The sequence below is a fragment of the Rhamphochromis longiceps genome, linkage group LG8 (assembly GCF_057381845.1).
Source record: "Rhamphochromis longiceps isolate RC_006_pf linkage group LG8, R_longiceps_female_GT1.1, whole genome shotgun sequence".
NCBI classification, from domain to species: domain Eukaryota; kingdom Metazoa; phylum Chordata; class Actinopteri; order Cichliformes; family Cichlidae; genus Rhamphochromis; species Rhamphochromis longiceps.
In genome coordinates, this window is record NC_140564.1 from 31,705,385 (window position 1) to 31,730,353 (window position 24,969).

A 24,969-nucleotide genomic window follows, 5' to 3' on the forward strand; every position below is an offset into this window, starting at 1 on the left:
GCGAGGAAACATCTGCAGATGGTGCAAAGAGGCAATGAGGACTGTTCTTGTAGGAAGGAAGGAACAGGAAAGGAGCAACACTTTATACATTTGTTACTACTTACTGCTTAAAATGTGCAAAGACTTAAATGTGTTAAATGTGATTTTTTCTATGGAGCAGATACCAATTAAAATGCTAAAACTATGACTAATATTAATATTAAACAATGAGCGTATCAAACATAAAGTAGCATTCCTCCGTGCTTGCATATTAATACTGGAGTTCTATTTTCAGAGGGTTTCACCCCTGATTTCGCCATGAAACCAAATTAGGGCTGACACTGTCATAAAGTGTAGCGAGTGATGTCACTTATGTCGGCACATGACAAGTCTTAATTGTGCCCTGAATATAAGTGCTTCGAGCTTTATCACTCTGCTCCCTGCAAAAAAACACACATAGGAACATGCAGCCACCGAAACGGCGAGTGGAGCCGCCTGAAGACGGGGAGATATAAATAAGTGTCTAAAGCAAAAGGGGGTGGGGGCTTTAAAATGTTAAATCAATAAGGCGGTGTGATTCTGCTTACCTCGCTGTTTAGGAAGCAGTAAAATACTGACACAAAGAAACCCTGTGTGAGAGGAAGGGAGAGATAAAGAAAGGACAAAACATGAACAAAGAGGAAGCCATCCAAAACATCAGCGCTGTGATCCTGGATTAATCACATATACACAGCAGCTTATCACACACATTCATTTAATCATTTCCCAGTCCCATCATTACAATTACTCTTTATCCCCCCCCCCAAAAAAAAGAAATCCACCCACACAAATGTCATTATACTCTGATTGTCTCTGAAAGGCTCCACTGTTTAAACAAATTGTACCTGGAAGGATTCCAAGAAGGAGTTGAAGTAGATGAAGACGATTTGAGAGATCTCATCTTCCCCTGGGTTGACAAAAAACAGCATATAGGTGATTCCCAGGAGGGGGAGAAGGACGAGCGTGGCCTTCACGGCTTTCCTGCAGGCGAAGAAACCACAGATCAACCATGACGGACAGGCTCAGCTCACTGTGTGTTAAAGGCTCTTTTTGGATCCTTTTACCTGACTGAGGATTAAGTGTAAATCGTGACTAAGATCCAGGGTCTCTATGCTTCAGGTACAGCAGAGCACATTCAGTTCGTGGCTTTTTCACAATAGCATGGCTCATTTACACACAAGGTGTCCTTTACTGTCCAGTGGAATTACTGAGAAGAATAAGTCACTCTCAACTAGACATTCAGCGTGCAGGGTTTTATTGTGAAGGGGCATGTTTTAACCCAAACCATTCACTCAAACCTAGCCTTACCCAGTTTTTGCTGTCTAAACCTGACTAAATACTATTTAGTACATTAAACCAACCAGATTTTTAGTGGCTAAATATTTAGGCTTTTGCACCAAACCTAACCAAGTCAGTTTTAGTGGCAAAACCAAACCAAATCCTTCTTAGTGCCCAAACCAAGCCAAACATAATCACATTATTTTTAGTTGTTTTTCACAGCGAAAGTGAAAACAAGTGAAAAAAAAAATCAAATAAATTATCAAATAAAAGAAAGCAAAGGAAAGAGACACAGATGATCCAAAAGGACATGAAAGAAGATTTCCTGAATGGAAAACCTGCAAATTAAGTCTTCAAACTTCCAACTTCCTAATGTGTCTCTAAAACTGGCTAATGTAGTTGGCAGACTTGCCAAGGAACACATTTTCTATAACAGGTAGAAGCAAAAGCAAGTGGTATAAAAAAAACCCCACACTACAATGAGGAAGTGTTTTCACAGCAGGTAACGTTCAGTTCACCTGTACTGGATTGTCTCTGATGTCGTAGAGGCTCGCAGTTTGGTCATCAGGATTCGTACGATGTTGAAGAGGAAAATGAAATTGATCTGTGGAGAAATCAAACAAAGTAAGCATGGTACTGATTATGTAGGAAATTTTATCTGAATTTTATCTCTTTTATTCTGACTGGGTAATATGGTGTCTGGTGGGTAAATACTGGAACAGGTGTCTGTATATTTTGTGATAGTTTCATCCTTAATGTTTTTCTTTTTTTTTAATGATATGGACTAATCTCATCTGAAATAAATAAAGGTCCTGTAAATCAATGTGAACCTCTTTATGAAGGCTTTACAGTGCGTGTCAGTGTCAGAGAAAGGTTATTTTGTTTCCATCTACTCCTCATTGATGTGCTCTTCATATTGCTTAACCCCTTTCACCTTTCGTTTTCCTTTAAATGGCTTTTAAAATGATTTTAAACCTCATTTTCTGACATTATTGACTGCTGCTCACTGAGGTTCAAGGTTTCTTCATTAGCACCCAGGGCATACTTGTTGTGCAGTAGATAGAGTCAGAACTACAGAAGTGTTGCATTAATATAGATTGAAAAAACCACAAAGGTAATAAAGTTAAAAAAACAAAAAACAAAACCACATTAAAACCTTACATTTAAAAATTAGTCAGGGAAGGTGAACCAAAGGAATGTGAGCTGTTCTTTGCAAACACAGGACTCACCTATAAGATTATAAGCCATTTTTGTGGTGAATTTTTGTTTTGCAGAGAATATGTCCCACATGCAAATCACGTTTCCTTCAAAACATACAGTATGTGTTGTTGCAATTCACTTGTGCTTTGGCATGCTGCTCAAACTGCCAACTCTGGGGCTGACAAATGGCCATTTGAGGCTGGCTCCAAGAGCAAATCGGTCCCCATAGACTTGTGTATTAAAATGCCCAACTTTACTGCAGAAATAAACATGTTTACAGCCTGGCTTTGCCTGCTAGGCTTCACCTCAGTTAATTGGGGTCACTCAACTGGACCACTTGACTGTATTTCTGTCAAGATCAGTAGAGTCAAAATATGATTGCTATTCCATCTACGGTAATTTATATCCGGCTGTGCTGCAAGGATCACGTTCCACAAACATGTGTGGAAGGCCTAAGGCAGGGACAGCGGTGGTACAGAGCAGGCAACAATGACATCGATGAGACTGAGGTAGTCAGGCATGGTGTGAAGAGGAGGGACCTGATAGAACGTGGGTTGCAAAGCTTCTTGCAGAAGCAGCAACAGCCATATGCATGGTAAAGAAGCTTAAATATCTAGATTGATATGGGGTTTACCAAAAGGATGTGGAGAAGGGTATTAGATGTGCTAGCTGCTTAATGAGGCCCATTCCCAGTTTGTAGTACCATAATCAGTTATCTGTCCAATAATATGGCAGTTATGATCACAAGTCTGTACCTGTGTCATTACCTGTGCAGTTTATGAATACAGCTTAATAACCAAGCTCTGCTAATGCTAACATCTCATCCAAGCAAGGTCTGAAGCTGAAGCTTTAAAATGTGCAGACACCAGCGTGACACGACATGCTGTTTGTGGACTTTAGGCAGGTTTTCAATTCCTGATTAACTCATTCACTGCCATTGACGTCTATAGCCGTCAATGGCAGTGAATGAGTCAATGGGTTTAACTCATTCACTGCCAATGGCTGGCAGTGAATGAGTTAAATATTGCAGTTTGTTACATTTCACATTTAAAAGTTATACACAAACATTTAGTGCCATTGAAAGAATGGTAGCTGGGCAGGTCAGTGCATTAACACAGATTAATATGTCCAGTTGCAAATGTACTTGCATATACTTGTTGAGGTCATGTACTTTGGTACATTTTTTGATGCACCTTCACTAGTACTTTCTTTTCAGCTACTGAATATCAAGCACCGATGATGACAAAGTGCTTCTAGAAGAAAAACAAATATTTTGAAGTCCCCATCTAAGTGAATGGGGTAAAGGGGCATATGTTTAGCTTTAAAGATCACTGGGCTGTTGTAAGGATGTGGATTGTTGGACCCAAATGCAGAATGCAGGTGACAAAAAAATGAAATAAAAGATGAGTTTTAAAAGCTGAGGAGAAGTTCATGACAATAATGTCCAAAATGGAGTTTGTTATATAACCACGAGTGGCATCGAATAACCCAAGACTGCACACAAAGCTGCACAAACTAACCCTTGAACAATATAACAGTCAGCACTAAGCACTGAAAACTCACATAATAAAACAGGAACTAAAGTGTAAAGTTACTACAATGATAATGAAAACAGAACATGAATCAAACCTCACCCTCACAATAATCAGAAACTTAGAGGGCTTTAAAAGCAATAAAACTAAATCCTGTACAAACCCGAACAGAGAAATATTAAAGGATCCAATGCTTAACTCAAGAAAACTGTAGGATTATGACATGAAAGTAAAGAATCACCAATAAGAGCCAATAAAAAGCGTTTCAGAAGTTTGGCGTCTTTGCACCAAAACAAGGTTTAAAAAGGTTTTTCCCTCCTGAAAAACATACTATGCACAGGCACAGGTCAACGGCCGCCTTTGGCAGATCAGACTTCGCCCAGATTCCCAGATCTCCTTCTTATTTAATATCTCCTTATCATCCATCCATCCAATTCAATTCAATTTCAATTCAATTTTATTTATATAGCGCCAAATCACAACAAAAGTCGCCTCAAGGCGCTTCATAGATACAGAGAAAAACCCAACAATCATATGACCCCCTATGAGCAAGCTCTTTGGCGACAGTGGGAAGGAAAAACTTCCTTTTAACAGGAAGAAACCTCCGGCAGAACCAGGCTCAGGGAGGGGCGGGGCCATCTGCTGCGACCGGTTGGGGTCATCCATCCATCCATCCTCTTCTGCTTATCCACTTCAAGATCATGTGGGAAGCTGGAGTCTTGTTGGGTGATGTAGACCTTTATCATTAACACATGATACGGCTACATAATGTACCCACTAACTACATACTAATTAAACTCCATCCATCACAGCTGTGAAATGCTACACGTTAAAACACACTGACAGTTTATTTTTATTTTTATTATAGATTTTAATCACTTTTAGCTGATGATAGTTTTAGTGTTTCAATACGGGGCTTCTGCTGCTTTTACACACAAGTAAAATGATTTCTTCTTCCACCCTTTATGGCAGCAGGATGGAGATGACTCAAAATAAACAGAGTGTGCGTGTTGATGGTGTTGAAGTACACGTCAGTCAACGTTAACAGCTTCTGTACAACAAGGAGCTCTATGTCGATAAGGCACTAAGCTGTTTAAGGCTTTAGTTAAACAGGAGGCTTTACTGGCACAGAGAGAAATCTAACATAATGCCTACATTCTCCTTTAATCTTGCTTAAAAAATGTTCTTTGTGTATCTAAAGTGCTTCTTGAGATTATTTTTCCACTGTGTGACGAATGACAAAATCAATAGCTTGTGAAATATGTGTGAAATATGTCACATGGGAGTAAAAATAGACATAGGAATACTTTCCAGGGCCGGTTTGACCCGACCTTGGCTCGAACAGATGTATGGCAGCCTCTCAGGGACCCTGCACTCTATTGGTCTAACTAAGCTCATGCAATTTTTAATAACATACCAGATTCCTTCATTAAGGCAGGACATTACTTTATTGCTGATATTAAGAGCCGCTGGTGATGATACCTGGAGAGTCCACCGACGCAACACCCTCAGAGAGCAGACCACGAATTTCCTGGTGACCACATGTTCACCCTGTCGGATTAAGTGCTGGGCACAGAGATAAAAGCCCGCAAGAACATGCCATTGTAAGGAAGACTGGAGAAATTTCAGGGAAAGTAGCAGAGAGATATTAGAGCAGACAGATATGTGCTCCAGGGGCGAGTAAAGCAGGAGCGAACACAGTAAAGAGCCTCTTGAAGAGATGATTTTTCCTTTTTTTTTTCAAAGAAGAGAGGATAAGGGTGTGCTGTTTTGGATGTTGGGTGGGGAGGTCACTCGACCAGTCGAGAGCCAGCAGGGACAAAAAAGTCAAAACTGAGCAAAGACGTGATCAAACAGTGACAGTGTGTGAAGACGTGGACTGTAGAGGGGGAGGAAATAATCTGATCCTTCAGTTAAACAAGACCTATTCTGCTTCTCCTAATATTATCTCATATATATCCTGTTCAAGTGGACTTTCAAATCCAACAGGGCCAAAATGTTAAGTTTCAAATATGGAGGTTTGAGAATGGACAACTCATCTCTGTGAGCTCATAGCTCAGGTTTCAGAATACTCGAAACCAAAAATGGGCAAAAAAACGACCCAAACCATCTCAGTCCGGCTTGCAGCATCCTACAAGGAATGCTAAACAACCCCACTGCCCAAAAACAACCCAGTAAAGGCAACATGATGCTTAAAGCCTGTACTTCTATTTAACTTGACTCTCGCTCATATGTGTTACGTTTTATCTTTAAACGCTACACTCTCAAGAGTTATAGATGGTGCAAAATGATTTAACCTTTAAAACATCTGCATTTGTACATAAGATCTGCTAACTTTTACTTATATATATTTAAGTGAACTGTTGTTTTTTAATTAGTAAATGTTCAGTCTACTAAATGCTTATTGTAAAGCTCTATTATGTCTTCCAAAGACAGTGTTGGGAAGGTTACTTTTAAAATGTATTCCACTACAGATTACAGATTACATGCCCCATGTATTCCGTTATGTTACTCAATGAGAGTAACATATTCTGAATACTTTGGATTACTTAATATATTACCATGCTTTTTTACAACTACATGAATGTACTATTGCTGTGTGATTTATTACCATTACTGAAGGACACTCGCCATACCAATACCAACATTTAAATCTTAATATAAATGAGTAACAGTAGGTGGACATTAGGTAAGGCTGCACTTTTTGCAGCGATCTCGTGTAGAAAACTATTCCGCGCGTATATAAATATAGCTTACTTACAACTGGGCTTGTCAGACACTCTTTTTGGCTGCAGTGGTTATTATTATATTTACATGCTTCATACATGCTATGCCATTATGCCGCAGTAGAGGTGACATGGGCCGCGAGATTGAGACACAGACATTAGAGCCTCTTAATGCGTGTTTTGTTTGGGTTTCCACTGGAGTGAAATGATCAGAAATAGAGAGGGGACAGCCTAACATATGAAACAGGAAAAGACCGCCGTGTAATCCATTAATTTCAACAAAGTAACTGTATTCTGAATACTACCTTTTTAAATGGTAACTGTTTACAATTCTTCATATTTTGTATTTTAAATACGTAACGCCGGCACATGTATTCTGTTACTACCCAACACTGACCAAGGCTCATGTTTGCCTGCCCCAACAAATTGTTGTTAAAACGTTTTGCTTCAGAGGGGCAACCAATCAGAAGAAAGCTGGCTTGGTTCAGGACTGGAATGAGTGCAGAGTTTGTTTGAACATTCGGGGCACACATTAAGTGCAAAGGGTACACTGATCCTCTCTTTTACCTGCCTGTCGACCTGGGACCTCCCCTGTTATTCATGTCCAGATAATCCCAAGTAAGACAATTTCATTCCATCACTCTCTTTGGCTCTCGGAGGAGGCGGACACACTTTTTCTCCTCTCCCTTATCTTCCCTGCTTATGTCCTTGTCTAGTCTCGTGGTTTTTTTGTATTTTCCCTGGAACACTCTCACACAGTCTGTTCTCTAAAACCTAAAAGAGGAATTATGGATTGGATCAACTGGTCCCTAAATGCAATTGACACCCCTTTCTCAACGAGAAGTTTGGGCTTGGGTGAGCCTGAGTGCTGAAGATATCTACCTATTCGGAACCATGGTAACAGGGTTCTGGCTGATCGGAGCTGGCTTGGCCCTGACTTATCGAAGAATTAAGAAAGCGGAACCGGCTGTTCAAACCCCCACAAGGCTGCCCGCTGGGATTGGAACGATGGGAGAGGCGTGAGTTTCTCAAAATGGGCTCATTGAGTCAGCACGGATAAGATCTTGGAGAAGCTACGGCTGCTGTGAATACTCAGAATAAGATCTCTGACTGCAGACTGGATACATCTCGGAAGGGCTCGCTCGGAATAACATCTCGGGGCGCAAATTGGACTGCCGTGAGTTCTCAGAAATTGGCTCCTTGAGCACAAGAAATGACAACGTCACAGAACGCAAGTATGGCGAAGCTCGCGGCTCTCCAACGGGAGATTGAGAGACCAGTGTTGGACTGTAGAACTGCTTTGAAATTCAGATGAGCTGTTCGCACTAAAGTAAAAAATACCATCCCTTATGTGGATACCCCTTTGGTGCCAGCTGCAAGGCTGGAGCTGAACAAAACACCCTGATAACGACTGTGTTTAGTCTGTTCCTTCCCATTCCTACCCCGGATCCAACGCCACCTCCAACGCTTACCTCCCCTCTGATGTGGACATCGGGTCAGTTGGAGGCGCAGTCGAAAGATTGCAGCGGTCCCAGATCAGATGTACACACTGGAACTCTTTCCCATGTTGCTTGTCTGTGTTTATTGTGCTATGGTGTGTTGATATCTGTGCATTATTATCCTTCTGTGTTACACATTTCGATGTTTTTTTTTCCTCGCTACCTAGCCTGACCTGTCTCCTCAATGTGATGTTTGTATTGTATGTACGGTCGGCAAGGTCTGTCATCTCGGTTGTGGGCAAAAGACCTGCAACTGACAAATAAAGGCTATCTCATCATCTCTCATCTCATCATCATCAGAGTACTAGATACTTCAGAGATTAACTTGGCCAGTCAAAACTCCCTCTCTCATCTTCTACAGAAGTACCGATAACCAGTTTGAGCTGGATCTGTCTTTTGAATCCGATCTCTATTCTAATATTTTGTATATTCAAATGATATCAATACATGTAGATGAAAAACAATGCATTTATATTAGGACATATCTGTAAAGGTGATTGTGGTAGAGTAAAAGTGCAACATGTTCCTAGAAAAAGCGTACTCCTCTAATTCTTACATTTAAGCACAGCACTGGATCGATTCTACTTATCTACATTGCAACAGGGGACTGAGGACAGTATTTTGGATGCTCAGACAGGAGAGGGTTAGTCCAGATGAGAACTGAGCAAAGCTCACACGAGTCCCCAGCTATTCTGTAAAATCTCGAGGACCTTTCACATGAGCCCCGCTGAAGGGCTCAGAATCACAAGGGACGGCTGGCAGGGCGAGGGTGAGTCACAAAAACACATATCCGAATGCTGAAGGAGAAGTCTTTCTTGGAGCTGACATACAGTTTAGAATGAAGATTAATCTCAGCTGTGATTTGACGGCAAACTGGATGCAGATGAGAGATATTTTCAGTTCAAGTGACAAGACAGATTTGCAAAAGCTGATTTGTGATGAAAGGCACCCACCCCAGGGGGTGGAAATAGCCTAGTGTAAGAGATAATTCCTTCAAGACTGAACATATATTTGGACTTTATTCATGTTTTTATGCCTGAAGTCCAAAATGAGTCCCAGAGGTTGTCAAGTTAAACGTTAATCTTGATAGAGCTAACGTCGGGCCGGCTCATTTATCATTGAAATATGTGTTCAACTTTCCAACTTTCCAACGCCTGTCAGGCATTTCCAAGACATAATGAGGACTAATTGTACCTGCAAATTATGTCGAGCAGGTTCTGAAGCACATGCTACTACTGAAGGGCAAAAAAAGAGACTCTTACCACTAAAACCAGAATCATGGGACCTTGATAGATGTAGTCGGTGTACACGCCAGCTCGCTTCCCAAACCAGCACCTGAAATGTCAGCAAAAGCAATCAGTCATGGTTTGTTCTAACGAGCAGGTCCATTTATATTGTCACTCATCTCCTCCCCTTCGGTATGTGTTGGCATTCATTTCCCAATGTGTGCTCAAGGGGTTTAAACATGTGTTTTCCAGTCAGTGATTCACCCAAAATATGAGTTATAGCCAGATTATTTTAGCCAGAGGTGGGAAATACTCTCAGGACTTTAACCCTTTAAAACAAGTAACATTTAAGGGCTTCTGCCTTAATATAAATGAAAACATCTGCCAGCCTCGTGAGAACAGAAGAAAGGATCTTATGTAATTTTCTTGAAATGAATCAAGAGGGAATAAGGCAGCTGGTGGCAGCTGGCCCCTGCGGTTTTCATCAAATCGTACTCAAACAGGATTAAACCGAGCATTTGTTGGGGACTATTTTTATCTGTGTAATAATACAAACAGCACTCTTCCACTACCTGTGCCACACCCTTGTTTGTACAGTCTCTACTCTTAATATACTGATATTCGTGCGTAAACAGGGGCTCCAGTAAGTCTGTGTTCATTGATGAATTACGAAAAATGCTCCTTGAGCACAAACTGACCCCTTAAAAATGAAAGAACCACAGAGTGACTCTGTTTCGATAATTAACCCTCTGATGTCTGAGTCCTCACTGATAATGAGTTTTAAATAAAAGTTCTCCAAATTTGTGGCATTCAAGAAAGGAAAAGCACAATAGCACACACAAATAAAAAACTGTATCCCCCACCCCTACCACGAAAAATCCCATGTCTCTATCTGAGGGATTGTGTTTCATCATCGGCAAAGATTTAGGCCTAAGAGTTAAATCAATGGTAATCTTTTTCTGGAGGATTTCAATCAGTTTGTAGAGGAATGGATTAACTTAGCGTCTTGCTGTATTTCTTTTGAATTTTGTGTGTTTGCTCTCCATCATCTCTGCAGCCTGGTTGCATTTGTTCCCTCTCTCCTCATACCGTCGACATGGTTTTGTATCTGTGTATATCACTGGCCTTCATTTGATTTGTTGTTTTCTTTTCACGGAGCACTTTCATTTGTTCACGTGTCATATTTTGCTTCCGTGTTGTCGGGGTTTGTTTAGCTGATTGCTGCCTCGTGTATCTGGGAGGTTTGCGTTCCCTCCTTCAGCTGTCAGGTCTTTGCAGCCTGGGTTCTTTTTGTTGTCATTTTGTTTGGTTGTTGCTTTCCTTGAGCTTTGCTTATTTGGATTGTGTGTTTTGCTGCTCAGCTGAGCCCTGTACTGTATGATGCAGGTTGATATACTGAGGATATCTTCAAACTGTGCATGTTAGTCTCAACCTAAAAACTGCAAAGCAGTGTAAGCGCTCACACGATGGCGTTTAACAACTATAAGACCACAAGTCACAAACTAAAAGAAGGAAAGAATAGCTTGCAAAATGACTTTTAAAGGCTTAGAGTTAGACTTGAATTACAATGGTGACTTCCATTAAATTATGTGTTGTTTAGATCTTTTCATGGAGTATAATAGATAGTATAACTTTAGCCTTCTTCTGTAATTCTTGAGGTAAAAGGGTTGGTTCTTATATTGTATAGTACTTTTGAGTATTCAAAGTGCTTTATGCAACATGTCTCATTCACGCAAGCACTTCCTTTCTACAGCTAAGTGCTGTTTATCTAATACTCACACCTTGATGAATGCATCAAGGCCAGTTCTGGGTTCTCTGCAAGGAAACTTGCAGACTAGATTCTATTGTCTTCTATATATGCTTGTCAGAGAAATCCAAAAGGTTTAAATTCTCTCCATGCAAAATGCTTTGTTGTATCTTCTCTGAGTAGTGAGTAGTTATGCAGCATGACGCTGTAACCCAGTAAGAAGTGAACAAGCTCTGTATCCCTGAAAACTTCTGGTTAAGGTTAGAGTGAACTGTATCGTTAGCCTTTAGTTCTCTGTTTCAGTGTTTTACATTAGTTTTCTGTTTAAGGCAAGCTTGTAGAGTTTTTTGTAACCTTTCTAGTCTTGGATCTTTCTGTGTCAAGTTTATGTGTGCTTCTGTGTGAAAACACTTCCTGCTTTATCTCGGTAGTCTCTTGACCTCTGTCTTTTCGTTACCATTGATTAGCTTCACCTGTTTCTTGGTCCCCAGCTGTTTCCACTCCTCATCAGCACACAGCGCGTTCGTCTGTGTGTATATGTACCTCGTGTTTCACTTAGACCTAGTTGTAATGTGCTGTGCTGCCTGGATGTTATTACTTTGTATCTTGGACTTTGTTTTGGATTCACGTTGGAGTTTTTATCATCCAAATAAACAGCTTGTCTTCTGTTTCATCAAGAGTGCCTCTGAAGTCTGCGTTCATTCTTCACAGTCAGTTTCAAGACATCAGCTAGACCAGAGACGTCAACAACCTTCAGCCTGACTGCATCATTTACTGGGAAGTGTTAAGTAACACTAATATGGTGCCAAGCAAGCTAACGAGGTCCTTGGAACCCAAATATCACTTCTGAGGGAAACACTGCTTTCTGTAAAACATAGAAATGGTGTGAATATTTGACTGTTCAATCACACCCACGGTCTTGCACTGGTCAGTGGGATAAAACTTTATTCGGTTTAAATGAGCTGTGTAAATGAGCTGTCTGTGCAGTCTTAATGTTTCGATAGACAACTCGCTGTCAGGAAAATCTCATTAATGCAGTTGCGTATACTTTTTACTTATCTTTGTGTACGTTTCCCTCTGCAGACACTTTCTCTGCTGCTGATGGGAGCTGGAACCAAATTTCTTGAATGTGTCATCAGACTTGGCCATTAAATTGATTCCGATGCATTCACTGCTCTAGCGATTTTTATATTTCTGGCAGCAGGATGGTTTGTGTGGGGGGACTGAATCAAAATAAACTACAGCGTATGCTCGTGGTAATGAAGGAATATGTCACTCACAGTTTTTAACAGTTTCTGGACCACAGCAGAGCTCAGAAGCACAGGGGAGTCAGATTTAGGACTTTGGAGAATCTGGTTTTGGCCTTTTAATTGCATTTGGTGACAATTAGAGAAATCTAGCGTATCAACCGACTTTTCCAATTATTCAGCGCCCGTTTCTAAATTGCCGAATCAATTTTCACCTCACTAATAGGTGTGAAAAGAGAGCAAGCACTCCCAATGAAATGCTGGCAGGGCTAGAGTGTAATTAAGAATATTGTACAATGCAAATGTGATTACGGCTGATTATTAATAGACATTCATCTCCCTAATGTAACGCTTTGCCCTTGTCCTTTTATTACCCGGCTAGAATAAAAAGTTCCTTGTTGAATATCTTGAAAAGAGGCTTACTTCTCATTGTCGTAGTAGAGCTTCCCGATGGCCCACGCCACGATTATCGGGAATGGTATACCTGTAAGGCAAAAAAACACAAAATGACAGGTGGTTCTTTCATCTTTCTCTGCTATTCAAATCACAAAATATCACTCCAGGGATTTCATGCTGGAATATGAAATCCTTTTCTTTTTTTTTTAAAGCACAGCACCAGTGACTGCCAAGCTCTGTCAGGAGCAATTGTTGTCTGTGTGCCGTGATCCACAGATGCAAGCCAAGACTTGTCACCATCTGAATGTTTCTTTGTGAATGAATAAAAAGCTGGACTCTGGCTGACGATAATGCGGCGTGATCTCGTGATTTACCGACTTATAAAAGCTTAATAAAGCAGAAAAAACAGCCATCACTCACTTTTAAATGATACTAACAGGAGCGTCAAGACCCTACGAGCCAACGAGTCACACATTTAAGTCAAATCTCTGGAATATTTCCACGCTGCGGGAAATTTACTGTCATCAGCAGGAAATTCTCCCCTCACAGCTCCAGATTACTTGATAAATTACATTTTTCTTGCAGTGTTCTCCTCTTGTCCACCTCCTGACTTGTGGAAAGCAATGATGTCCTCCCGAAGCCAGTGATCCAACATATAGCGAAGCACAGAAAATCTGACCTTATTTATTTTGATGAAATGTGCTGCGGTCTGTCCTTCACACCGAGCCTTCACATCATCCCCGGAGGGAAATGTAATCCAGCTAGACAATACACCTAATCTCAACAACTCAAAGTTTAGTTTGACAATGTGAAACAGGCTGACAGTGAACTGCACACCAAGGCATTTTCCAGCTGCCGCACAAAATCCTGAGATCTCCATCAAGTCAACTGCCTCCTGCTGTTTGATAAAATAGCATCTGATGTTCAGCTACGTCTTTTGAGATGAAACTCACAGCTCTGAAGTTCATAGTTGGACTCTGAGATATCTCTTTGATAAGGTTTTAGTCACACGGGCCTACAGGCTTTTTTTCTAGTGGCCGGCAGGTTGGCGGAGTTTCGATATATTTGTAGGCCTGTGTGACTGGGCCAACACACTCCCATTAGTCAAAGTGAATCTAACCCTAAAGCATTTAGTGTCCTTAGCTTGACATTTTGGGAATTCTTTCTGAGAGATTAGTAGGAAAATTAAACCTACTTTCTTGACTTTAAGTTTTAAATTAGGACCAGAAGAGGTTAGTTTAATGCTGGAAAAACTACTTTACTGTTGCCTCACAGCAACAAGGTCCTGGGTTTGACTTTGTGTGCAGGGTACTCCACCATCCTCGAACAGTACAGACATGCAGTTATTGTGGATAGGTTAATTGGTGATTCTAACTGAATGGTTGTGTCTTTCTGTGCGTTAGCTCTGACAGTGGAAGAATAAGCTAGATGAACCTTTAGAGGTTATACAGGCTCTCAAACCAAGCTAGCCACCATCTTTTATCTGTATTGTCATGATGTCGGTGTAGCCCAGCTAGAAAAAAAGAGCAGTAGAAAGTAATTTTTGGGTGTATGATGTAAACGATTTAGTCATTTCTTTTTTTGGGTTAAAGGAAGAAGTGAACAAATCAGATGATTTGTTGCCTTTTCATTCCTGTTCATACAGTGCCATGTGCTCGGCATACTAATGTTACCGAAGCCGAATCGCTAGGAGTTGCAACGGAGTCTGCTGCAGCTTTTTTGGTTGTTCCGAATTTCACCCTGTTCAACGTCAGGTTTCTTGTTATCTGGTCAAAGGATGACTGGACAGACAAACACAGTCTGAAGCAAACCTCCATCGAGGAGCAGTGATTCCACAGTTCCAGTTAAGTGGAACCCAAAAGTGGGTAGGATTTGCTGAGGTTTTATTGAAGGCAGAGCTTCGTTCCCATTGAAGCTTCCTTCACCGGCGTGTGGTAGGACAACAGTTAAACAAACTGAACAGCCCCAAACATCCATCAGTTATCCAACATTATTCATTCATACATTTGACTCAGAGAAAGCTGTATGCGCACACTTTTATTTAGTTTGTTATTTTTAGGGGGGAACTATTTTGTATTTTATTGTTTCAAGTACATTTATTTGCAGCTGCTGTGTCAAATATAACAAGCTGTGCACTGTTTACCTTGGTGTGGTCCTTCCTTATTGATGCTTATACCTTGGGCTCCTGTCAGTCCTAGATTATCTGATACTGGCCTAGTGGGAATTTGGTCATTCTTGCTAACAAACCATAAGTAGGGTTACATCAGGTTTCTTTTGCTGTTTTATTTTGAACTGCTACAATTTTGTTAGTTACACTTGTATTAAGCCTTTCTATCACTCTATTAAGAAGTGTTTGATGTTCCACTTAATGAGATTTATCTAAACTGCTGTTATTAAACCAGTTGGTTTGCTTTGTAAAAAATTCCGCTCCATCTTTCTCAAAGTATGCATGAGTGTGGCTTCAATCCAGTACTGATGTACTGCTAATAAAATGCCACTTGATGGTGTGTGAATGTATTAGTTCTTTCAGAGTTTCATCATATTTGCATCCTTGCGTGCGTCAGCTGGGGTCAGATATTTGTTTGTTTTTCCCTTGCTTTGTCTGTTTATACATATTTTAATATGCCTGAACTAGTAAAAAAAGCTGTTTTCATATATTTTTGTGTGCGTCAGATGACTGGAGTACGACACTGAGCCTGCAATGCAGCCCTTTAAAATTGGATTTTACACCACCATCACCTTTTAAGCCATTTACAAGCTGCTGCACCGTCCTGATTTATTGTAACTTGTTTTTAGTCAATGATGATTAGGCTTAGTTTGGTAAGTAGATAAGATTTGTTAAAAAGCTCTTAGATTTGTCATTAAGTGGTTATTTAAGCAAAGAAAAAAAGACTCTTAGTGGTCCAAAAATCTACTGAACTGATCTGGTAACTATGAGCCAATTTAATCAGAGAGAATTTTGGTAAATGTTTCCCATTTTCCCAAAATGTCCTTGTTAAATATTAACTGATAACTGTAGAAGTGTTTTGCAGATAATTCAAGATAAAAGCAGTAAGGCTGCTTACACCAGCCGATGCAGATGAACATCCACTTGCGGAGCTTGTCGGTGGAGTAGGTGAGGACGATGGCGGTGTGGAGGTAGCAGCCCTCTCCAAACATCCAAAAGAAGTTGGTGGAGTGGAAATAGTTGAAGGAGGCGGTTACAAGGCGACACCATATCTGCAAAATGAAAACAATTATCTGCATTTAAGCAGACTTAAATGTGTAGTTACTGAATTAAATTCAGCCAAGACAAACTGATAATACTTCTAAAAACTGCCATATCTACAAGCTGTTATCCATGGCTTCGTACTTGCTCTTGTTCTAGTCTTACTTTCACCTGACAAATTAAAGGCAAAAATGTAAATATTTCTACATTCTGAGAACAATTTAAACTAATCAAGCTTAAACTTATTATGGAAGACATACTTTTATACCTTAATGAATTAATTTGTTTCTTTTTTGTTATGTCCAACAAATAATTTAATTCAGTAAACAAAAATATTTCAATCTAACTGTAACATATAGACTTTATATCCATTATTTACATGGTCCAGCCTGGTTCTGCCAGAGGCTTCTTCCTGTTAAAAGGGAGTTTTTCCTTCCTGGTGTCACCAAGTGCTTGTTCACAGGGTCGTTTGATTGTTGTTGGTGGGGTTTTCTCTCTAATATCGTAGGACCTTTACCCGACAATATAACAGGTGACTGTTGTAGTGCTTGTTGTTGGTGATGTATCAGTGAGATTGGACTCAACTGAATTGAATAAAAAGAGTAAAAACATAATTTTCCTACACAGGCTGACACACAGAGGTCTACCGGCATTAGTTTCACACCTGGATTAATACATATGTTCTTCTTCCATCAGCAGGACTGTTTATGGGATTAAGTCAAACTAAGCTAGAGAGTTCTGGCGCTGAAGGAACATTTCACCCAATAAATATATTTGGCTCATCTCATTTTGTTTTTAAGGCATTAAAAATACTGTTAAAAATCTCCTTTACTTTAAAACCAAAGTTTAGGGTTTTTTGTATTAAACCTCACATAAATGGGCTCATACCACGTTGCTCTCGTGCACCTCGGGGCTCATGGTCATTTGGACGATGAACCAGGTGGCGTTCCTCAGGATGAAGGCGGTTATGAGGTTCCAGTGGATGATGTTTCTCAGGCAGCGGATGCTCCTGTGAGAACAGAAGTAGGGAAAACTCAACTGCTGATGCTGCTTTTCCAACATTTCTCTTGTTGTTAGGTCACGAGCTTAATTTAATTCTGAGAAGAAAGATAAAAAAATATATATGTAGTTTAAAAGCAAACATGTGAAAGCTGGCAGGAAATATCTGATTTAATTATCTCCTCCTGCTGAGTTTGAGTCTATTTTTGACAGTTACAGTGTGACTCCAACATTACAAATTATAATATCGGAAACACAGAAAATGAAGCTGATAGATAAGAATAACGAGTTGATGTAGCCTCAAAAGGAACATTTCCCATCAATCCTCACTTATATAATAAGAAGTAAGACTTAATTCCCGCTCTACTCTTTTGTTTGTGTAATGCCCTGAAAGCCTGATGTTTTTTTTCTTTTTTTAAATGCGGTAAATAAATTCACTCGGGGATACAATTAAAATCTGCCCAAGTGCCTCAGAGCGGGCGCTTGAAAATAGAAACATACGACTGCACGGACTGAGCAAACCATCCTCGCTCGCTGCAGTGACGGCCACGTTCGCTATCACCAGCTGACGGCATTATCAGCCGGCGAAGGCCGCTTCCTCTTCTGCCAAGCATGAGTGACGTGATTTATTTTTCAGCATGCATTAATTCTTAATAGGTGTCACTTTCACTGGCTTTGTGCTGACTGAGCAGATGCATGAGCAGCATTTTCCAGCAGCATTGTATTTACTTATTTATTATATTGCACGTTGTACAAATTGTATCATGTTTTTTATTTCTCTCTGAAGACGCTCTACCCCATTAGTAACATAGCAGGCTTCAAAAAGCTCGAACACCGTTTGGATTAATTACAATGTCATTTTAAATAAGGTTTTAAAAGCAGCCTTGAGATGATAAAAATCAAATAACTTTGTGTTTTTTAAATCCCGTTGTTCCACAAATGAGAAGATAATTTCCCCACATCATGTTATAATGTTGCCACCACGCCAGGAGCACAGCAAGCACCTCACTGCCCTCGGCATGCTGTCTGTGGGGGCAGTGTGGCCTGATGGGACCTAATTAAGAGAATGGCTACATGCTCCTGCAAACAAGTCTTTGTTAAAGGCACAGTAAATTTGTTTTTCTTTTCTTCTAATCTCACAAATTTTTAAAATGTTATTATTTTATATTACAATCTTACTTGATCTGGGTTTTTATTCATGTGATACTGAACATACAGGTCCAGAATCATACGACAACCGCAGACTCAAATTTGTAGCTTTGCATCTGTACGCCACCACAATAGATTTTAAATCAAACAACCAAGATGTGATTCAAGTTCTGTTTAGAAATTACTGCCATTTTTATACACAGTCCCATATTTTAGACAGTAATGGATCAGTCGGCTGATGAGCAGCTACATGTCTGAGTCTTGTTCCCGTTGTTATTTTGTAAGAAATTAAGCAGATGAATGAGCTCGAGTTGATTCCAAGTCTTGAACCAAGTAACTCTTAGTATGAAGGACAAAAAGGTTTCCATCATTAGCCTGAGATCACAAAATAAACCTATTAGAGACAGAGCAGAAACCTTAGGACCTGCCAAATCAACAAACCTGGTGCATTCTTAAAAATGAGGAACACCGAAAGGCCCGAAAGGCCACAGACGACACCTGAAGTGCATTTAGACAGAACTATTTGACTGAACTGAGGTTTACTGAGGTTTCAGAACAAGGTGCAAACCACTGGTTACACTGAAGATCAGGAAGGTCAGATTAGACTTTGAATGGAAAACATCTAGAAGAGCCTGAAGAGTTATGGAAAAATAAATATATAAATGAAACAAGGTGAAGAATGATGGGAAAAAATGAGAAGGTGTTTCTGGACTTTTAGGTTCTCCTTCATTAAGATTTCTTTGTTCTTAGCTTGTTCTTAGCTTGATTATTACATTTATATGTATATATTTTAGCTAGTTTGATCTCTCAGTGTCTCCCTCCGTTCATTCAGTTTACTCGCATTCAGCTTTAATTTGCTAATCACATTCTCCCATGTATTGTCTCTGGTTTTACCTCCTGTCTGTTGTTTACCTTGATCATATTCAGCTGTGTTTAGTTTCCCTCCTGTTTCATGTGTATTTATAGCCTGTGTTTTTAGTTGTGTCACGCTGTGTTTCAGCCCTGTGAAGTTCCTAGGGTGTTCCCTGCTGGTTTCTTCTGTGTTTTTGGACGTTGGCCACAGTAAAGATTCACTTTACTCAGTTTTCTTCTAGTCTGACTCTGCAGTTTGCATTTAGGTCTCATCTCCATGCATTTCCCGACACGAGGAGAGAAACAGTTCCTAATCTGAAGCACACCACATCATGGAGGGCATCGTATGGGCGTGCACGGCTGCCAGCAGAACTGGGTCACTAGTATTTATTGATGATATGACTGCTGATAGAAGCAGTGGAATGAATTGTGAAGTACACAGGGCTGTACTCTCTGCTTAGATCAGACAACCCTTCACAGTGCAAATAGATCCAAAGCAAACTGCAAAAGCAACCCAAGGAAAAGAAATGGGACATTCTTCAACGGACACATCAGTTACCTGATCTCAGCCAAACAGAGCAGAAGGCACAGAGGGAAGAGAACCCACAAACAAGCAGCAACTGAAGGTAGCTGCAGGCAAAGCATCTCAAGGGAGGAAACAGCATTTTATCACAGGCTAGACTTCAGACAGTCAGACACTGCAAAGGATTCACATTCATGTTAGTTTGTCCAATTGATTTTGAGTATCTTAATATAAAACGCCAGTGACAGTGCTACTAATATGAAGTTATAACCAGTCAACACTACAAAGGAATTGGCTCCTTGACCAATCACAGTGTCCTCCTTTTCTGTTGACAGGAAATGGTCTCAGAGGGTGCCAGTTTGAGTTGCTATCATGGTAGCTGTCCTAACATGATTTTTTAAAGCTTTGTTTAACGTTCTTTCTCCATTTATTGATAAAAGGATTAAATAAAACATTTATCGTACACATTTTTTGTCCCGGACATTATGTCATTGACGTTCTGTCGCTGATGTCGGCCCAATTTTCATTTTGGAACTACTTTTCCACCGAGGCTAGGCGTTGAGAAAAGATGGTCATCTGGCAGGTACTCAACGTCAAAATGTTTGCCGGGTAGTTTTCCCAAATCCTGCAAACAGGGGGAGAGACTGACAGACGACAAGAACATAACCCTCTTGGCAGATGTAATAATCCATTTGACACACCAGGAAAAATGAAGATTCTCCAGAGGAAATGATGTTCAGTCTTCTGCTGAAAATAGAAATGTGGTCTCAGCTCAGATGGTGCTGGATTTATGCTCAGCATGGCCACTGTGTTCCCAGTAATTCTGCTGCAGACACTGTTTGGTATGCAGGTAAGATCACGATGACATTTTAGAAGATTTGCTGACTTTGCCGCTGCTGTGCCCCTCTCTTAAATGAGGACAGTTTCGATTTCTGGCTTTCTCTGAGAGTTTCTTCCAGATATATTTGGAGCACAAAACTTAACTTTGCTTCTCAGCGTTCACAGTTCACAGTTTTGACAGTGTGAACGGTAAGAAGATGGATCCCTGGTAATCCAAGTGGCCCGGGTGGCCTATTTTTTTTTTTAACCTGAATTATTGCACAGTAAGCTTTTCACTGTAAGTATTATGCCATGTAGCACACTCACAGTCTGCAGTGAGGAGCTCCACTGCTGGGCTAAGATTCACTGCAGTCAGATCAACTCGAGGAGTCGGTGTTATAGATTTGTCCGCGCATGTAGGGAAAACGTGCGAATCCTGAGGTGCATTTCAATAAGAAACACCCGGTTTATGATGCTGTTACATGCGCCACCAGTGACAGCTATAACTCTTAGAAACCTGATACAACATTTAGGAGGCTGAATGAGTTCCACTTTCTGATTCTGGGTCAGTTTTGGATGAATAACTGAACTGAAATGACAGTTTTTACAGCTGAGTATTTATAGGCATCAACCAAAGTGGGGCAGCAGCTGCTCAGCAGGTAGAGCTGCATGTTCACTCGTCGCAGGGATGGTTATTTACTGACTCCTCTCAAATGGTCCTTGAGCAAGACGTGTCACGTTTGTTGAGACTCACATGAACACATGCTTTTTTATATAAACAAGTCAACCGGCTAAAATCAGGGAGCTGAATGTTTTCTGTTGAAGAGGTGCCATATGCTGTGTGATAACAGGGGTTTTATTGCCAGGGATCAGTGCGTAAATGTGTCCAGGAAGGGGAGAAATGGAGGTGTTCTTTGTCACGTAAAAGGAAATGAAGTATGAGGAGGTACGACCTGCTGTAACTTCAGGATTTTGGCATCCAGCTGCTGCTTTCTGATGGAGAATCTGAAAGCCAACTTCTCTTCCTCCTGACTTTTATTGCTGGTGCAGGACTTTTACTTCTTTGCCTTTGAAACATTAACACAAATTACATTTTCTATTTGCTGTTAGGTGCAAAACACAATGACTGCTTTCCTGCAGGCCTTATTATTTATTTGTTTTCCAACTCACTCCCCGGTTTTTGCTCCAGATTAAAGAACATTATGATTACAGTATAGATCTCATAAGTCTTCACTTAATAGTTAAATTTAGGTCAGATGTTCACAATAAGCAGCAACTTCAAAGGCTGTAAAATGAAGGCAACATCAAAGTATGCAAACTGCAGTTCCTCTAATGGCCACTTGAGGCCTGCTCCAACGAGCACGTTTGCTCTTTAGTTGTGAATTATTAGGGAATGTGGTCGTTTTGACTGATAGGTCAATACCTCTGTACAACTTTACCACCTGATGGTACTACAGTGTATGAAATATTAAAATGACTGTATTTTTTTTTACCATTTGCTCTTCATATTTTATCACATTTTTTCCAAATTAGGTGCAAAAGTGTGTTTTGTGCCACGAAATAATCCACTACAATGCTGCACTCGTCCATCTGCATAGCGATCAGCTGCACAACCTGATACTTGGATGTGCTGGTCAGCACCAAACATTTTAAAATGATGGCCAATTAAGCAGCGTTTCTTCCAATTTCCTGTCACTGCTTTGTCCCATTCATGCTGCTTGTTAAGTTTAAAGTTGGACAACCCACAGCTGCTGTTGACATTTCTGCTCGGAAAAACATCTTTAACTTCAGAAACACTCCTCAGTAACACTCGCCTCTTCCTATTTTCCAGTCACTGGAGCAGATATTTGAGAAACAGTGAGGTTATTGGACCTTTGTCTACAGAAACAACAGGAACAAATACTCCATCCACCTTAATCACAGTAACACCAACAGTACGCTCTGCAAGTTTGTAGCACAGGATAAATGATGGAAAGGAACGACTGAGTGTTTAGGAGGAAGATTACCCCAAATTTTTGCTACATGCTCTTAAGATTTATTAGACTTTGTTGTGTTTTGGCTTTTTTGTTTTGCTTGCTTTCATTTAAAATGGTTTGATTTGTGGTCTACTAAAGCTTGTGTAGCGTTACTTAAACTGCTTGTGTCTTTAATAAAAACGAGACCAGGCACTATCTGTTATCTGTTAAAGACAGAGGCCTTCGGGTGGTGGTGGTTAATTGAACACATTAATTGATACTTCTTCATGCTGCTGGCGTTCTTGTGTTAGGGTTCAAGGCGACAGACGACCTCATTTAAAACTGCAGTCAACTAATTATCCCAAGGTCCATTTGAGCGTACCTGAAGGCACCTCGCTTTCAGGTACACAGAAAAAGTGCATTCATTTTAATTGGATAGAAATATTCCATTCGTTCAGATTACTTAATGACTTCAGCCTGATCCTTGTTTGTCAGCTAAAAATAAACAAAACAAACAAACAAACAAACTGTGTATGTTTTAAGTGATTGGTGGAACTACTCAGGTAATCATAAGGCAGTAACTCAATGCATTTAGATAAGCAGACAGGGTCACGACGACCCGCTGAAGGCTAAGTTAAGCATCAGAACTGGGAATAACGGTTATTTAAGTGACCCTGAACATGGCACGGGCTGGTCTGAGCGTTCCATCATGCAACACTGCTGCAGCATTCAGATGGTAGCGTCAAAGCTTGAATTTGAATGTTGTTGGTGGTTTCTTGAACAGGACAATGGGTTTAATGTATTCAGACGGCCTCCACAATCACCAATCTCAGTGGAATGGATCATGGCTGGGCTGTGGTGGAACATGAGATTCTCATCATGGATTTGCAGCAACTGACAAAAGGGAGTCTAATCTGGTACGAACAAGGTTTAACTAATGACAAACGGATTGTTTCTCACTCACTATGTGTTAATAGACTCTCTGCATTGAATCATATCTGTTATTAATCTCTGTCTCTCTTCCACAGCATGTCTTTATCCTGTCTTCCTTCTCTCACCCCAACTGGTCGCAGCAGATGGCCCCGCCCCTCCCTGAGCCTGGTTCTGCCAGAGGTTTCTTCCTGTTAAAAGGGAGTTTTTCCTTCCCACTGTCGCCAAAGTGCTTGCTCATAGAGGGTCATATGATTGTTGGGTTTTTCTTTGTAGGTATTATTGTAGGGTCTACCTTACAATATAAAGAGCCTTGAGGTGACTGTTGCTGTGATTTGGTGCTGTATAAATAATATTGAATTGTACTGAGTTGAAAATTGTTCTTAATAAATTAAATATGTAAAGTTCAGATAATCAGGCTCATCAGGTGCTCAGAGACCTCCTGGTTCTTCTGAAAGCTCTGGGCTCAGTAACATCTACTGGAAATTGAAAGGTAGCATTATGTAAATCCTCATTTCGGGACACACAGTTTCCTGTTTGCTGTTTTTAAATTGGGATCAGTCATGAATAATGTGCAGCCTTGTTAAATGGGGCCTTATTATGCTGCAGCTTGCGTCCTGTGCTGTCCCGCTGATCTATATCTCAGCTGTGCTCTGAGATTAGTCTTTCTTAATGTGTATATTTATTCCACGGATTATGTTGCTTATTGACTCCTGTGTTGTAAAAGTTCAGCTAGGGATGGGCACTGCAGATGCTGTGGTGTGTAGCATAGTTCATGCCACATACTTGTCCCCATTAAGCAGAATAAGTAAAATTCCTTCTTTTGTCTTACCAACAGCTCAAAATCCAAAGATAATCATTTATTAACAGACATTAGTAATCAAACAGTTTACTGTGTGGATTATTACACTACACTACCCATGGCTTTCACTTAGGACTGAACAAATTCCAGAAGTCTAAAATGTCAAACAAAGCCAAATCAAATTCAGGCACTCATGGAGGGTAATGCACAGGGAGCATAACCAAACATAACAGACACTTTTGAGGAAGCCTGAAGTGGAAGATGGGATAATCAAAGAGGGCTGATTAGGGAAGGACCAGCAGGAGGGTAATGAGACAAGTGAAGAGAATGACAGGGACTAGAAGGACAGAGCATATTTCTCCCACGCTGACTCCTCTTCATTGGCTCCCTGTTAGATTAAGAAGCTAATTTAACTCACATACAAGGTTTTAATCAGGCCCCATCTTATCTTAATGACCTCAAAGCACCACATGACAACAATAAAGCACTTTAAAGTGCTGGTTTACTTCTGGTTCTTTGGAGCCTCCAGATTTCAGGCCCCTCTTCTCTGGAACCAGCTCCCAGTTTGGATTCAGGAGACAAACACCCTGTCTTCTTTTGACATTGGGCTTAAAACCTTCCTTTTTGATAAAGCATATAGTCAGGGCTGGATCAGGTGTCCCTGAATCCTCCCTTAGTTATGTTGCTGCTGGCTGTGTTTATACAGCTCCCTGCATTTAATCATCAGGGATTATTAATCTCTGGCTCTTTTTCACAGCGTGTCTTTGGTCCGCTCTTTCGGTTGTGCACATGGCCGCCCTTCCCTGAGGTTGGTTCTGCCTAAGATTCCTTCCTGTTAAAAGAGATTTTTTCCTTCCCACTGT

General features: G+C 40.5%; 1 protein-coding gene across 1 annotated transcript in view; it reads right to left on the reverse strand.

Moving 5' to 3' along the window:
• Window positions 1-24,969, reverse strand: part of LOC146664060 (corticotropin-releasing hormone receptor 1-like) — a 100,606-nt gene that overhangs the window by 11,198 nt on the left and 64,439 nt on the right. Inside the window, exons 7-13 of the mRNA XM_085417073.1 lie at window positions 16,966-17,086; window positions 15,935-16,088; window positions 12,897-12,957; window positions 9,516-9,588; window positions 1,815-1,900; window positions 864-999; window positions 567-608 (exon numbers count right to left, since the gene is read on the reverse strand). Coding sequence (XP_085273199.1) covers window positions 567-608; window positions 864-999; window positions 1,815-1,900; window positions 9,516-9,588; window positions 12,897-12,957; window positions 15,935-16,088; window positions 16,966-17,086 — 673 coding nt within the window. The remainder of the gene's footprint in view (window positions 1-566; window positions 609-863; window positions 1,000-1,814; window positions 1,901-9,515; window positions 9,589-12,896; window positions 12,958-15,934; window positions 16,089-16,965; window positions 17,087-24,969) is intronic.